Genomic DNA, 15,159 nt, shown 5'->3' with positions numbered 1-15,159 from the left:
ACAGAGAGAGAATAAAACACCACCACACACTCCACTGTTATTTCGAAGAATTTATTTCTCTTCTTCCTGAAATCTGGGTTCGCAGTAAAGCAAAATTATCCCTACTTGGCCAAATGTGTCAGGAGTCGTATATTTTAATATAATTTACAGAAACACTGGTCAAAGTGAAGTGGTTCTTTTCCACATAGAAATTCAACAGAAGTGAGTAGGCAGACCCAGCCACCAGTTATACTAACTACACAGTGCAGAAAGGCTACCTTATAGCTTGTACAGAGGCGAGGCCACTTCTGAGTAACAGGTGCATAGTGAATATCTATTACACTAGCAATGAAGTGCTACGTCTTCCACAGAAACAGCTCTTTCAGACCCCTCCCGCCCAGGCTCACGAGAAACAGTCCTTCACTTAAGGGGCTTTGCACTCCTGGGGGGACCCGCCCCTGGAGCCGGCCCACCCACCACGGGCTGCCTGGGGGGCCTGGGAGGGCGCCATGGGCAGCAGGGACCCGCAGCCCCCCCCCTCCGCTGCTCACACGTGCTCCTTGTCAAACTCGCACAGGAAGTGCATGGTGATGTGGCAGGCCACGTCGTTCCAGCCCCCAGAGGCCACCATCTCCACGCAGTCCTCCTCGTCGTAGGCATTGTTGGGCTCCCCGCCACGCCACTTGTTGAAGGTCTGCATTGAGGAGCGGTCCGCATACACGAAGGCGCCCTCGCGGTCCAGGTCGTTGATCCCGATGAAGACGCGGGCCAGGCCGGCCTGTGCCAGGTAGGCGGCCAGAAGTCCGTTGGTGGCCTCGTCCTTGGGCATGGCCAGCGTGCCGCCTCGCCCCTGGCAGGACAGCTGCGCATCCACGTATGTCCGCTCCTCCTTCACGAGCAGGTAGATCTTGCTGTCCGTCTCGCGCACGCCAGCGACAGCTGCGGGGGAGGGCAGTGCTGGAAAGTGAGACTCGCGTTTCTGCAACAAACTCGGTGAGCGCCCCGCGGCGCAGACACAGCAGCAACAGCGGCCACGTGCACACGCCGCTGCGGGCCACACTGTCTCTGGGTTCGGGGGTGGGGCGGGGGACTGGGCCGAGCGGCACAGGATGAAGAAAGCACGGAGAAGGACATACCATTTTTTATGAATTTTAACTCAGTCGTCAGCTGGGAGACCTGGTTGTCCATCTCCCCGATGGCCTTCCGCAGCTGGCTGCACTCACACGGGAGGCCTGCAGAGACCGGGGCTGTGGTCAGGACGAGGAGCCAGGGCCGGGGCCCAGAAAGAAAGAAGGAAAGAAGCCGCTCCCCCCAAAACAGATGTTCCTCTGCAGGCCGCCGAGGCCCTGGTGCAGAGGTGTGCAGGCTGGCTCCAGGTAGCAGCGGTGGAGGTGGAGAGGAGGAGACAAAGCGTCTGAGGACCATGGTGGTGGTGGAGCCAGGACTCAGCGAGTGAAAACTGGGATGAGATGGAAGGGGTCCTGTCTCAAGGACTCACTGCTGAGCTGGGCTGGGAAGAAGAACACCAGGCTGAAGGTCCTCTGAGACACCCCAGGGGGCTTGGGGCTGACACCGGGGTCGGGGTATGATTTGGGCACTGCTGGTGTGCATGTGGAGTAAGGGAGGGTGGGATCGTGGGAGTCAACTGCAAGGACGTCCGGAATGAGGGGAGACCCAGGCAGTGCAGGCCTGCTCTTCTCAGAGGTTTGATGGCCAGAGTGGGTGCCCCACAATGCCAAGAGAGGGCAGGGTAGAGGGCACTGTGCTTCAGGACAGTGTGTCTGAGCTGCATCATGTGGGAGACATGCTCACACGTCATCGACAAGCAGACTGCAGTCCTCAGAGAGCGTGACAGATGCAGAGAGCACGCGGCAGCCACACACACTCCATTTCCCAGCCGAGGCCAGTTGCAGCTCATGGGTTACATTTTTTCAAAAGTGCAATTTTAAAACATGTTGTAAAAACCCTTGGACCCTTTATGCAATACCTGGTTCTCCACTGGGGCCAGGGGGTCCTATGTCACCAGAGTCCCCTTTCTCACCTGAAAAAGGAAAGAAAGTAAAGTCAACATCACCACGTAGAGGAGGGACATGGTGCACAAGTTTAAACACATCCAGGGTCACAAAGTTACATCTTCTATGCACAGTCCCTGGGGTTCCTCCCAAACCACCGGAGTGACGCTCTACATACAGGTCACAATTCCTTGAGCTCTCCACGTGTGGCACAGAACTTGCACAATTCACAGGATCTCAGAGTGAATCAGATGACCATTCTTTTCACCAACTCTGGAAAATCCCTGGTGTCCCAGGACACTTTGCAGATATGATGTCATGAGTCCTTAACACCGTGAGGAAGTGACCACTAAATCTGATGCTCAGTCTGTCCGGGTCCCTCATTTCAGCAGGGAAGTTCAGACAGAACGTGTGACCTTAGAGCTGAAGGGACCTCAGAGACTGTCTTAAGTGAAGGGTCCTCACCATCCTGCTGAGATAGGTCTTTCCTGACCCCGCCCTGGGGGGCAGTGAGGTGTCATAGGAGGGCACAGCCACCAACAGACTTGGGCCTCTGTTAGGTGGGCTGTGCCACTTAGCCACTCTGCCCTTCCATCGCTCTCAACTTACAACGCAGGAGGGCTGAACGAAGTCATGGTCACAGAGCTTTCTGGCTGCTCTAAGGTTAGACAGTGAGGGCTGACATTAGAGCCACATGAATATTCTGACAGTGTAATCTTTCTCCTCCCTGGGACAACCCAAGTGTCCTGGCTGGCAGGACAGCAAAGGGCCAGCGACTTCTCCACCTGTGGGTCCATGTGCCATTTGACCGGGGAGAGATAGGTCCTGGTGGTCTCCATGCAACTGACGCCTCTGTGTTCTTTCTCAATGCCGGACAGGGCCCGGGCTGGTAACCTTGGAGACGGAGCCCACCAAGTGCACTAGGCCCCACAAGAGGCTTAGGTTGTCCCTTGTGAGACCCTGACGTGTGTCCGGGGTGCATGCTGGAAGGTAAAAGTTGCACACCCCCTCCCCATGGGGCAGTGCCCACTACACTGTCACAGAGCTGAGAGCTGGGACAGTCCAGACACCCCTGAGCAGATGTGTGGACGACTGAGATGTGGCCCACTGTGCACTAGGATACCATTCAGGCTCAGGAAGGAAGGGCATTCTGACACCTGGCACAATGCAGAGGGGCCGTGAGGACACTGTGTCTGGCGCCACAGGACCAATTGGGCAGGAGCCGTCTATGTGAAGTCTCTAGCACGGGCGAGCTCACAGAGACAGGAAGCCGGTTAGAGGCCGCCGGGAGCAGGGGTGAGCAGTCACTGCCCCGTGACCCGTGTCTCTCTGGAGCAGAAAGAGTGTTGTGGAAGTGCACGGGGGTGATGGTGGCCATACCGTGTCATGCCCGTACTTGATGCCACTGAGCTAGACGCTCAGAGTCTCTGCCCCAGCCCTGGCCAAGCTAAGCTGTGGGCAGGCCATAACCACAGACCAGAGCCAACCACTGGAACCCGCTCAGGGCTCAGAGCCCAGGCAGGTTAAAGGGGCACAGGGACCAGCACCAGCTCTGGGCACATGGCCAGCCTCCTGCCCACTTCTGATGCCCAGCAGCTCTGTGCTGTCCAGCCCTCCAGCCATAGCTCCTTCCCAGCACCCTGGACGGGGCCTGCGGGAGACCTACCTGGGGTCCCCCGCTGAGCTCAGGGATGGGCTCCTTGGCTCCAGCCTCCCTCTGTGCTCGCCAGAGCCCAGCACAGGTGAAAGACAAGCCAGGGTCAGGCACTCCTGCCAGCTGAGTGCCCTGGAGGACAGACAGCTGTGTGGTTTTGAGCCAGCCCTGAATGCCCTGGGGCCTTCAGCCCAGGTCCACCCTGCACTCTAGGGTTGTGTGGGTCAGACAAGACCACAAGGCACACAGTTTAGGAACGGCAGGCAAGTGTCACTAGAGACTCAGCCTGCCACAGGGCACGAGGCCAGCTGTGACTCTGACCACTCCCAGAATGTACACAGTGGGACAGAACATATCGCACACAAGAACACACGCCCACCGGGCAAGACCGGCAGTCTGCCGTCGTCCCCAGAATACCCAGTGCCACAAGCCTGGCGGGAGCGGGAGGCAGAAAGCATCGGAAGTACCTTTAGCACCAATGGGACCAATTTTTCCATGGCGACCCACAGTGCCTTTCTGTCCTTTGTCACCCACATCACCTGTGGAAACAAGAGCAAACTTAGTTGATGCACAGGTGATGTGACATCCCTTCTGTTAGCATGACATGCTCTCACGCTCGCACACACACACACATACATTCACATACACACAGACTGCATGCACATATGCTATACACATAAATGCATGCATACGCATACACACGCCTATACCACACACACATATACATACATAGTTACCACACACACACGCACACACCATACTTCCAGACAGCACACTCAAACACATTTCACAAGTACACACACACCATACATGTGTACATGTGCACAAGCATGCCTTCATCCTCGCACACACAGGTTGTGAAGCTGGTCAGCACAAGCTGGGTGTGAACACAGACCATCTGTACCTCCTCCTCCCCTTCAGAGCCACGCGCACTGAGCCCTAGGCTGCTGTTTCTACAGGGACGATCTTCATGCTGGGCACTAGGAGAAGGTGAGAGCTGCTCGCCTCCAACCCCCCCCCAGAGGAAGCTCTGCTTCCTCTGCCTCCAGGGTCCACCGGCTCCTCTGAATGACAAGAAGTCTTTTGCAGAAAGTAAGCTAACCTGCCCCCAGTTGTGTGAGATGACTGGGAAGGCTCTTGACACAGGGAGACCCTGTCCCTTCACACTCAGGGTGGATGCAGCCGAAAGCTGGGGCACCGCAGCGATCTCCCTGGCCCCACTGACCCCACCACTGGTGAGGGTGCATAGCATAGGCAACCTTCTGGGGAACTCGCAGCAGACGGGTGGTTCTCGCACATTTTAATGAGGACAGCACAAGGCAGAGCCTCCCCATCAATTCTCACAAAGGACTGTGAGACTCCAGGGAGCCCAGAAAGCCAGCCCATCAATGACGCGATGCAGGGCGCCCTCTACCTTCCTGTGCCCCTGGAGGGGGGGGAGTTCTCAGCTCCCGAGACAGAGGGCAGGCCACTGCCCTCCACGTGTCTTTGCTGCCTGTGTGGGGACCAAAAGCCTGACAGTTGAGATGACACACGAGCAGATTGTGTCTGCAAAACCTGCACTCTGTGTCCTCGTGACGGGATGGGCAAGAAATACAGGCACCATTCTGACTCCAGCAAAGGGCAAAGGATAGCAGGAGGCTTCTGGGCACCATGGCTTGTCTGTTCCTTCAGAGGAGGCCATGTTCAGCTGGCCTGGGCCTACTCTTTCTCCTGCAGTTGTCCGCCTTCCCGGTCGGGGGACCCCTAACACCTGGCCAATCAGCCAGAGGCAGCCAGGCGCGGTGTGAACACAGCTGGCATCCCGTGGAAGCAGCAGTGAGAAGAGCACCCAGGTGGAGGATGTCCAGACTCCAGACCAACCTGCAGTGGCCCACAGAGTCAGCACCAGCTGGGCACTTCCTGGCTGACCCATGCACCAGCTGCCCGGAACCAAAACCAGGCTGCACTTGAACGAGTGCCCAGCAGGCTCCTGGGCACATGTGGTGTGAGAAGCACTGGGCCCAGGGCAGGAGACAGCAGAGAATGAACCCAGCTGCATGGATCAGGAAGCCTTGGCCACATGTCTTCTCTCCACAACCAAGAGGTAGAGATGGACGGATACCTGAAGATGTGACTTGGGACCATGGAGCCGCCCACCCCCCGGGGACTTCCTAGACAGGGAGTAAACCTGGCTCTAGCGAGCTGAAGGAGAATGGCGTCAAGTCACTGGGCAAGAGACGCACCCCGCACAGGAGAAGTGGAAAAGAGGGGTGGATTGGCCCGGGACCCCAAGGTGGAGTGTGGCTGGCTACCTGTCACAGCTGAGTGAAGCTCCGAGCCGTGGGCTTCCATGGACCTGTCGTCATCAGTCAAGGGGCTTGTGCAAAGTGCTGCTCCCATTCCAGCAACTTGGACAGAGCAAGTCCACCGGGCTAGAATGACCTCTTCTAATGGAGGCATGGCATTCTGCCCTTGACGGCCTAGGGGCACTCTGCCCAGTGTGCATTGAGGCCTCAGCAGGCATCCATCCCCTTCGCCCTGCCGCAGCCATTTAAAGCATGGCTTCCTGCCTTGATCTACCCTTGTGCGTCTACAAATCTCCTTCCCCTATGGGCTTCAAGGGGCTCCGAGCTCATCTCTGGAGCACTTGACACTTCACAGAGCTCAACTTAGTTCTTAAACCACAGGAAGATGCGCTGAGCCAGGCTGCTCCCGGGCCCAGCAGTTCCGTTCTCCACGTAAGATGTAACGGGACCATCTGAGGCCACGTGTGCCCACGCTGCCTTTTCCAGAGAGAACAAGAGAGAAGGAGGAAAGAGAGACAGCTGAGCTGAGGGACAGAGACGACGGCAGAGCAGCGTCTGGGACACAGGACGCCAGGCGTTCCTGCCTCTTGTGCTGCAGCTCAGACATCATGACTCTGAATGTCAGTGAGCGTGACCTGTGGTGGTGCAGGGGACAGAGTGCCCACTTGGAACACTGAGGTTGCTGGTTTGAATCCCGCGCTTGTCCAGTCAAGGCACACATGACAAGCAAACAATAAGCAATGAAAGTGAAGCAACTATGAGTTGATACTTCTCACTTTCCTCACCCAGCTCTCCCTGAAAAATAATTAAATAAAATCTTAAAAGGAAAAGAAAAGAAGATAAAAACGTCAGTGAAATGACCTCATGGAAAAACATGCGGCCATCAGACTAGGGGAGATCTCCACTCCCTAACTGTGAACTACACAACTCCCCGCATAAGCAGTCAGAAGAACTTCCGCTTAAATTGCATAATTACTTCAATAGCAGAATAAGTAAGGTGTAGGTGGGCTGGGTGCCGGCCACATAAGTGTCAGCACACATTCTCAGGGCATGGTGTGCAAACAGGGACAGCGCGCTTCCACAGACAGGTCTTAGGGACGCGACTGAAGATGCAGAGCAGCAAGCTCTGTCCTCGTGTCAACACCACCGCTAGGGAGCGCCCACCGTGCTGCTGCTGTGCATGCCTGACGTGGTCCCTGTGACCTCAGCACAGCCTGAGGACACACACTTACAATGGTCATCACCCTGCAGACCGCACACCGCACCCATTTCTGCACGCCCCTTGGCTGTCTCCACTTGTTTGCACACGTCCACGGCTGTTCACACACCTCAAAACAGCACTTACACATGTAACACTAACAGCAACCCCTGTGTGGCAGACGAGGCTGGTGAGGGCTGAGCACCCCCCGCTCCCAGGACACACGGTCCTTCTGGAGCAGGCAGGCCAGTGCACAGGCACTCACTGTTGAAAGAGGGCTCTCTGCACCGCACTCCCGACCAGGACAGCTCCTGTCCTGAGACCTACACAGGGGCCAGCTGCCCACGTGTCCCCTACCCAGCTCCCCTCCCTGCACCCGTGGACAGAGCTCTGAGGGCTGAGCCGGTACCTTTTTCTCCGGTGGGGCCCACTCTTCCCGGCCGTCCTGGCGCACCTTTGTCTCCCTTCTCTCCGGTGTCCCCTGTGGAAGAAGTCAAGGGCATTTGGGACTCACCCTGAGCACAGGACCCAGTGCAGCAGGTGGAGGGACAGCAGGAGAATGCTCACTGTCTGGGCCAGCAGCCGGGCCCCTGGGGGGGCGTCTGCTCCCTGCCCAACCTTCCCTCACCCCTGGACAGCTGCCTGTCATCACAGCTCCTGCCCCATGTCCACCTGCCTCCATGGTCTGTCTCCAAGCTGACCAAATACTGTTCGTTATCACATTGGTAGCACCGAACATCACCCCACTGTTGTGTCCCAAGCTTGCGTTACAGAAAGGGGAGACAGGATTACGTGTCCTGAAAGCAAGGCGTTCTAGGGAGTGGGACCTAACACGGGTTTCTTTAGGTCTCAGCTGATCGGGAAACCCACTTAAACCCGTTCCTCCAGGAACTCGGCTGAACTGACATCTGATGCGTTAGCACGGTTCCTGCTGAGTGTCAGCCAGCACGGACGCAGGCGTCCTGGACCCTCCCTCACTCACAGGTGCCCTCCAGAGCTGGAGCAGGTAGCCCCTCCTGGCCACCTGGGCCCAGGTCACCTCCCCAGCCTCTGACTCCTAATCTGCGATGAGGGTTGAATGAGCGATGTCTGGAAAAACACCATATGGATTGGTGTTACAAAAAGTGCCCTGCCCTGCCCTGGCCGGATAGCTCAGTTGGTTAGAGCATTGTCCCAAAGAACAGAGGTTGCAGGTTTGATCCCCGGACAGGGCACATGTATCTCTCATTTCTCTCTCTCTCCCTTCCTCTCTCATCGAAATCAATAAAATAAAAACATTAAAAAAAAAAGTTCCCTTCCCTACTGCCCATTTCCATCCTCGTTCTGACCCTCTGTGGCATGGCTACCTCCTGGCCTGATGCTTTCCTAGTGATCTTGGCCTCGTCCTTGGAGACTAGCCCTGGACATGCCCCTTGAGAACAAAGGCTGTTTCAGAGCTCTGTTCACATGGGGCGGGGTTTGAAACGTTTGCTGTCTGCTCCTCCCAGGGGACAGAAGGACCTAAGCCCCGGATGGTAATAACTCCTGCCAACACTTCCATAAACCTCTCCACTCGAGAACTGCATGCATCCTCTCACGCATGCACATACCCGGGGAGCGCGACAGCCTTGCCCGCATCCTCCTTCCTCGCGGGTATTGATCTGGGCTGACTCAGCACGCAGAACTCCCCATGACAAGCTGTTTCTCTCCCAGCAGTGGTCTCCATCTCCACTGCCTGGCGCACTCCCCGCCATCATGAACAGATGCCCACCCCCCAAGGAAATAAAGAAAATGCCGTCGGTATTGATTACGACGTGCTTGTCTCCCTGCAAATCACACAAAAATCTACGAGCAGGAGGCGCTTGCCTAGGCTGCGTGGCGGACACTCCAGGGCCCAACCTGAAACGCGCATCAGCTACGTAGGGCCAACCAAGCAGTGGTCTGATCCAAAGCAGCCAGGCAGGAGGACTGGAGGTTCCCTGACCTCAGGCCGCCGGCTTCTGCAGCGGAACAAAGACCGTTCCCTGCACGCACTTGGACGCCTGCGCCCGGCACGGAGGGGCTGTGTGGAGACTGCACTGTCGGCCCCTGCGTGTCCGTGCACACCCACCTCTGTGCTCAGAGAAACCACTGCTGTTAGAGTCCCAGGAGGCTTTCCTCCGCCTCTGATGCAGTCCTATGTATTTGTACACTGTATCAGAATTAGGGAAGGACTGATTAGATGTGGGCATTAGTTCTATAACATACTTAATCCATAACAATAAATGCACATTTAAGTCATTCCTTAAAACCTGTCCTTGAGCGTCTCCCATGTCATTGAAGGTTTGTTTGGTCTGCGGTCAGGCCCTGTGCCCACGGACCCCGAGGAATTTAGGAGCAGAGAACAAACAGGTGTCCTGATTTAAGTCCCAACCTCCTCGCCCTGGGAGCCGTGCTCAGAAAATACCACCACCATTTAATGCTCACAGAACCCTGATCTGATGATGGCGACAGAGCCGGGCAGGACAGGTGCCTTGTCACCCCTTAGGGCTTGTACACAGTCAGCTCAGATCACTGGGCCTCACAGCCTGCATCCTCCCTGAACATGTGACGTCAGCACTGTGCCCACAGACACTATGCATTCCAACCTTGGCTTTTTCAGATGGGGAAACAGAGGCCCACCGAGACCAGGCCTTGTGCCAGCATCAGGACTCCAGACCGGGGCCTCGGGACGACTACCATGTCAACAAGCACGAGGTCCCCACCCTTCTACCGGCTGCTGCTCAGAGGAGGCCCCACGGGGAGCCCCAAGCGGGGTTACCTTTGAGGCCCGGGACGAGGATCTGCACGGAGCAGGCATCATCTGCTGTCTGCTGAGGGTGTCCAGATGGGACCAGCGACAGGAAGGCCAGGCTAATGAGGGCCAGACCACTCTTCATAATGAGCGGGGGCAGGGCACTGACTCCTGGAGGGAGGAAGGAAGGGATAAACAGTGATGGGAATTCCGAAAACCAGGCCTGCGAGTGACAGAGAGCAGGCCTCCCTCGGCTGGGCTCGCGGCCACCCCCTCAGGGCCGCGGGCGCTTAGCTGCTGCGCGGAGGCTCCCGCCGAGTTGGCCGCTCCCACTTTTTACCATCCAGTGAGCTGTAACAACGGACACTTCCTACACACAAAGCCGTGTTTGCAGTTACATGAGTCCCTCTCGGCAAGCCTCAGCCAGGCCTGGCCATGCACTAGTGTCCCCAGCCTGTCCTGCTTGGTCTCCTCGCATGGGGCACCACTGTCCTAGTCAGTGAGCTCACCTTTCTCTTGCTGGCTCTTAAATAGCATCACGACAGAACACTATGGCTGTGCTTGGTTTGAGTTGGACACAATAGCGTGTCACAGTGCATGGAGTCTGCTGCACCCACTTTCTAGCCCCAAACGGCACCCGGGCTCACCCATGTGCTCCGGGCAGCTCGAGCTCCCTGACCCAGGAGTCGGCGTGGTGTGGGGTGGGGTTGGTAGGAACAGGACACAGCTGCCGACGGGACCTGCCGACCCTCCCTACCGTGTGGGACTCTGGTGTCAGATGTCATCGTGCTTGGGGACAGCTGTGTGCCTGTCTGGACCAGTGCCCTGGACTCCTTTGTCTGCCTGCTTTGCCTTAAAGCAGAGGTACAACCCCCTCAGGTGACTCTGAGTGAGAACAGGTAAGGCACCCAGAGCTCAGCCCGGCCCTGGCCAGTGGCAGGTGCTTGTTGGTGACAGTTGTATCACTGGGGTGGCGCCAGGACCGGTGACTGCTGCACAAGGAACGAGGGTTTGAAGCCAGCGTCTCTGAACCGGACACGCCAGCTCTCCAGTCACCCATGCAGCAGACACACGTGAACATTACATACGACCTGGACCGTCCTGGGGCAGTTCTCAGAACTGACTGCAACGGGCCAGGCGTGGGGATGAACGGTCACTGCATCGGGGGAGGAGGACACTGCAAACACTCCATAAGACCAACATGTCATCCCTTCCCCGGGCAGGAACCAAGGAGAAAGCCAGTGACCTGCCCAGCACGGCACAGCGGGAGGTGGGGACAAGGTGCTGGGCCTGACTCCCTGACGCGGCCAGACAGTCAGCCGTCTGCACCCAGAGCTGAGGCCTGTCCTCTGCCTGGCCCCCCACGGGGATGGCTGTGGTTCCACTCTACTCAGTGTTGTTTCGTTTGGTGGAGAGCAGAGGAGCCAGTATTTGCTGCAGGCTGACGTGGACATGCATCTAGTACCCAACTCCCAGGGCCACCCTGTGGGAGACGTGGCCACTCCTCTTAAAGACGAGGAGGGCGAGGAACCAGGGGAGGAGTCAGCCCCACCCATGGCTGATCCAGATGCTGGGGCTCCAAGTGCCACCGCACTGAGCCGCTCACACACACACACACACACACACACACACACCAGAGCCACACACACACACACACCAGAGCCACACACACACACCAGACACACACACACACACACACCAGAGCCCCCCCACACACACACACGCACCAGAGCTGGGGGAAGGGGGAAGGGGAGGCAGGAAGGAAACACAGGCTGCCCAACACCCAAGGCCAGGGTGAGCTTGCTCCTCCTGTCCCCCACAGGTGCCCAGCTCAGCCCACGTGGAGGAAACGTGGATTGGAAGAGATGGCACAACCCCCAGTCTGTGGCCTGTGAGGAGTTGGGGGTGCTCCAGCCTGGCGCTGGGCAGGGGCCGAGCTGAGAGGGAATGGACAGACGGACAGACGGAGATGCACGACTGCGATATGCCTAGAATTGACGCTCTCCTCAGCCCAGGTCTCCCACGTCCTGGAGTGTCCATTGAGCCCACTGTCCACAGCTTTCTAGGGGTCAGCTCCTGACTCATCGCCTCTGACCCTTGGCCGTGTACATGCAGGTCTGGCAGGGTTGGCGGCAGTGCTGTCCTGGAACGCCGAACCATGGGTGCCACGTGTCTGCAGCCAGGCCTGAGGGTGCCTGTGTCCTTGACCAGCATGAGCTGGTTCACTGCCTTCCCAGTAACGATGATGAGATGTCACAAGTCGATTCTATCTCGGCAGAGAGTCACAGTGACTTACTCTCTGCACAGACTTACACGCTCAGCCCAGCAACATGCGCTCCTGGTGTTTGTCGGCTGCGCACTGGGATGAGGCTTTCTATTCTGCTTTTCATCTTTTTTCCCTGTGGGAAGAGACTTTTAAAGATCTGGGGTGTCAGGAGTAGCCGTGGACTTTCCTCTCCGGCTGGAAGCCACAAAGTCACCGGACGACCTGTTTAGCAGACGTACTGCTCTGCGTGAACAGCGGGGAGAGGGCCTCTAGGACGGTGGTCTCCAACCTTTTTTGGGCCATGGACCGGTTTAATGTCAGAAAATATTTTCACAGATTGGTTTTTAGGGTGGGACGGATAAAAGTATCACGTGACTGAAACAAGAGTTAAGAGTGAGTCTTAGACGGATGTAACAGAGGGAATCTGGTCATTTTTTAAAAACAAAACATCGTTCAGACTTAAATATAAATAAAACAGAAATAATGTAAGTTATTTATTCTTTCTCTGTGGACCAAATGGCCCATGGACTGGTACTGGTCCGCAGCCTGGGGGTTGGGGACCACTGCTCTAGGAGATGGGCCGCCGTGTCCTGGGAAAGGAGGGGGCAGTGAGGCTCCAGGACAAGCCGGCTGGGATCCCTGGTCTGCCCCTTGCTCACTCACCAACCTGCAGGCTGTTCCCACACCCCTGTGCTCCCAGGCCTGCCTGACCCTGTTCAGCTCCCCGGTCCCGCCCGCAGCGGGAAGGGCCGGTGACCCTGGCAGGGCCTCCCCATCCTGGCTCCCTCCTGCCCTCTGGGAGGAGAAATCTTGTTTTATAAACGGAGAAGCTACTGCACCTCCTGGGTCTCCTTAAGAAAAACATCCTTATCTCCAGGCCTGGGCCCCTAAGGCTCGGAGACCCCTGCAGGGGAGGCAGCAGCCTTGCAGAGGCTAGGGGATCCCACTGCTTTTCTTAGTAGGATAAAGATGAAATCAGCAGTGAAAATAAAAGGTGTACGTGACAGACGTCTGCAACACCATGGAGAACCATACTCAGGATGCACTGCAGCTCAGCCTGGCAGCCGAGGGACCCCACCCAGGGCCAGGACCTCAAGGGGGTTACAGAAAAGATGGGGGGCCATCCTCATGGCACTCATTTTTATCTCTTGACCAAGGAGGGGCCTTTCCCGATTACTGTCTCCTCGCTTTACACAGACCACCTGTCTGTTCTCTTCTTAGGGGCATTTTTCCACATTGTAAATAAATGGAACCACCGTGAAAGTTCAGACACAGCTCTGCCTACGGCCGAGGGCTCCACATCTAGTGGAGAACGTCATGTACCTATGCCAGCTGCAATGGCCTCATACCTAACTTCTGCCCCACTGGACGGCCAGTTCTATGGGCCACTTGTCCCGGCAGGAAAGGGGCTGCCCCACAACACTTTTGTCTTGGAGACCAGGTGGCCCTGCCCTGTGTAGGATGTCCTGCCTGTCCCCCACATCCAGGGTCCCCATTGTGGCCCCACCAGCAGGTGGTCTGGCTGCTCAGGAACAATTCGCTGCTCCTACAGCCAAGTCTGACCCTGGGTGGGTGGTGAGGGAAGAAATGGCTCACCCTGAATCTGTGTCACTTGAGGACTTAGGTCCCACTCATGGTGACTTTCCCAGGAACTGGGGAATTAATCACACCCGGTCATCCTGGTCCTGACGGACTTAGGCTTGAGTCTCTGTCTGGACTTCGGCAGAGTCCCCTACCCTCCATCCAGCTCCTACGTCAGCCTCTCCCCACTGGTTACTCCCCATCCTGCTCTCCAAGGTGGCAGCCACCAGCTAAGGTGTCCCCTACCTGAGACGCACACGAGGCAGAGGGGTGTCCTGACCGTCGGGGGGCCTGCGAGGACACTGCGTCCAGCCGCCTCATGACTGCTATTTACAGGGCCAGCTGGTCACAGCCCCACGCGGAGGGCTGCGCTGCTGGGCTGTCCCCCCGCCCAGCAAATTGGGCTGGGCGTCCACTGTGTTATCTGCAGACAGCTTCCTGTTTGAAATCACAGCTGTCCTACAGGGAGGTGGTGCGCAGAGCGTGGGAATGTGGCCGTCGGGAGTCAGGGCTCATGGAGGGGCCCCTGCAGAGGCCTTCCTCACTATCCACCCCAAACACCCCAACATCCTTGCTGTTTGTCCTTTTTATTTTTGTTTAATATATTTTTCCAAAGTGAAAAGTGGGGAGGGGGGGTGGCAGACTCCCGCATGTGCCCCAGCTGGGACCCACCAGCATGCCCACTAGGGGGCAATGCTCTGCCCATCTGGAGCGTTGCTCAATTGCAGCTGGAGCCATTCTAGCGCCTGAGGCGGAGGTCGTGGAGCCATCTTCAGCTCCCAGGCCAACTTTGCTCCAATGGAGCCTTGGCTGCAGGAGGGGAAGAGAGAGAAAGGAGAGGGGGAAGGGTGGAGAAGCAGATGGACACTTCTCCTGTGCGTTCTTGCTGGAATTGAATCCAGGACATTCACACACCAGGCTGACGCTCTACCGCTGAGCCCACTGGCCAGGGCCTTCTTCTCTCCCTTTTTGAAAAAATAATCATGCATGTTTTGGATACCAGGAAAGTGTAAGCAAGTGGTAACAGGCACCTGATACCCCCTCACACAGAAACAGACACAGATGCCATTTCATTTTCCCTGGGTGGGGGTGGGGGGTCCACCAGGAAGCACCATGTGCTGTCTGCTGCTTGTCCAGACCTAACCCACCTGAGACCCCAAACTCACTGCGCTCACTGGACTTCCATTTAAAGACAACACATGCCCCAGAGATGTCCGTGGGAGGCTGGGTGGAATCACTCATACGATGGGTGGGGGCTTCTTTAAGAGACACAGTGACAATCATGGGAAGCTGGGCTCACAGGTATTTATTCAGACTGAAAGGGGAAGTCAGAACAATTCACCAATATGAAAACGACCCAGTCCACTCACATCACAAGGTCCACGAACAAGAGTGGATTCTTTATGAAAACCGCCTGACAGCATCAGGA

At 56.9% G+C, this 15,159-nt stretch overlaps 1 protein-coding gene across 3 annotated transcripts; it reads right to left on the bottom strand.

Moving 5' to 3' along the window:
* Positions 1–37: 37 nt before the first annotated feature.
* COLEC11 (collectin subfamily member 11) lies at positions 38–14,062 on the bottom strand. 3 transcript variants are annotated; one of them, XM_066234976.1, is made up of 7 exons: positions 13,988–14,062; positions 9,911–10,054; positions 7,541–7,612; positions 4,113–4,184; positions 1,967–2,020; positions 1,116–1,211; positions 38–936 (listed from the first exon to the last, which is right to left on the bottom strand). In XM_066234976.1, the coding sequence occupies exons 2-7, from the start codon at positions 10,026–10,028 to the stop codon at positions 527–529; spliced, it is 822 nt and encodes a 273-aa protein (XP_066091073.1). In that variant the 5' UTR covers positions 10,029–10,054; positions 13,988–14,062; the 3' UTR covers positions 38–526. The 3 variants fall into 3 exon arrangements, with proteins under 3 accessions (XP_066091073.1, XP_066091072.1, XP_066091074.1); XM_066234975.1 differs by having other exon boundaries at positions 13,977–14,058; XM_066234977.1 differs by having other exon boundaries at positions 38–918; positions 13,977–14,058.
* Positions 14,063–15,159: the final 1,097 nt, after the last annotated feature.

The sequence above is a fragment of the Saccopteryx bilineata genome, chromosome 6, assembly GCF_036850765.1.
Source record: "Saccopteryx bilineata isolate mSacBil1 chromosome 6, mSacBil1_pri_phased_curated, whole genome shotgun sequence".
NCBI classification, from domain to species: Eukaryota; Metazoa; Chordata; class Mammalia; order Chiroptera; family Emballonuridae; genus Saccopteryx; species Saccopteryx bilineata.
This window is presented reverse-complemented; position numbering and strand designations above follow the sequence as displayed.

Coding starts and splice junctions, on each gene's coding strand:
- COLEC11 (XM_066234976.1), bottom strand. CDS start 10,028: ATGAAGAGTGGTCTGGCCCTCATTAGCCTGGCCTTCCTGTCGCTGGTC. Junction 1,212..1,966: donor TGGCCCCAGTGGAGAACCAG/GTATTGCATAAA, acceptor CGGTCTCTGCAG/GCCTCCCGTGTGAGTGCAGC. Junction 937..1,115: donor GTTAAAATTCATAAAAAATG/GTATGTCCTTCT, acceptor CTCACTTTCCAG/CACTGCCCTCCCCCGCAGCT.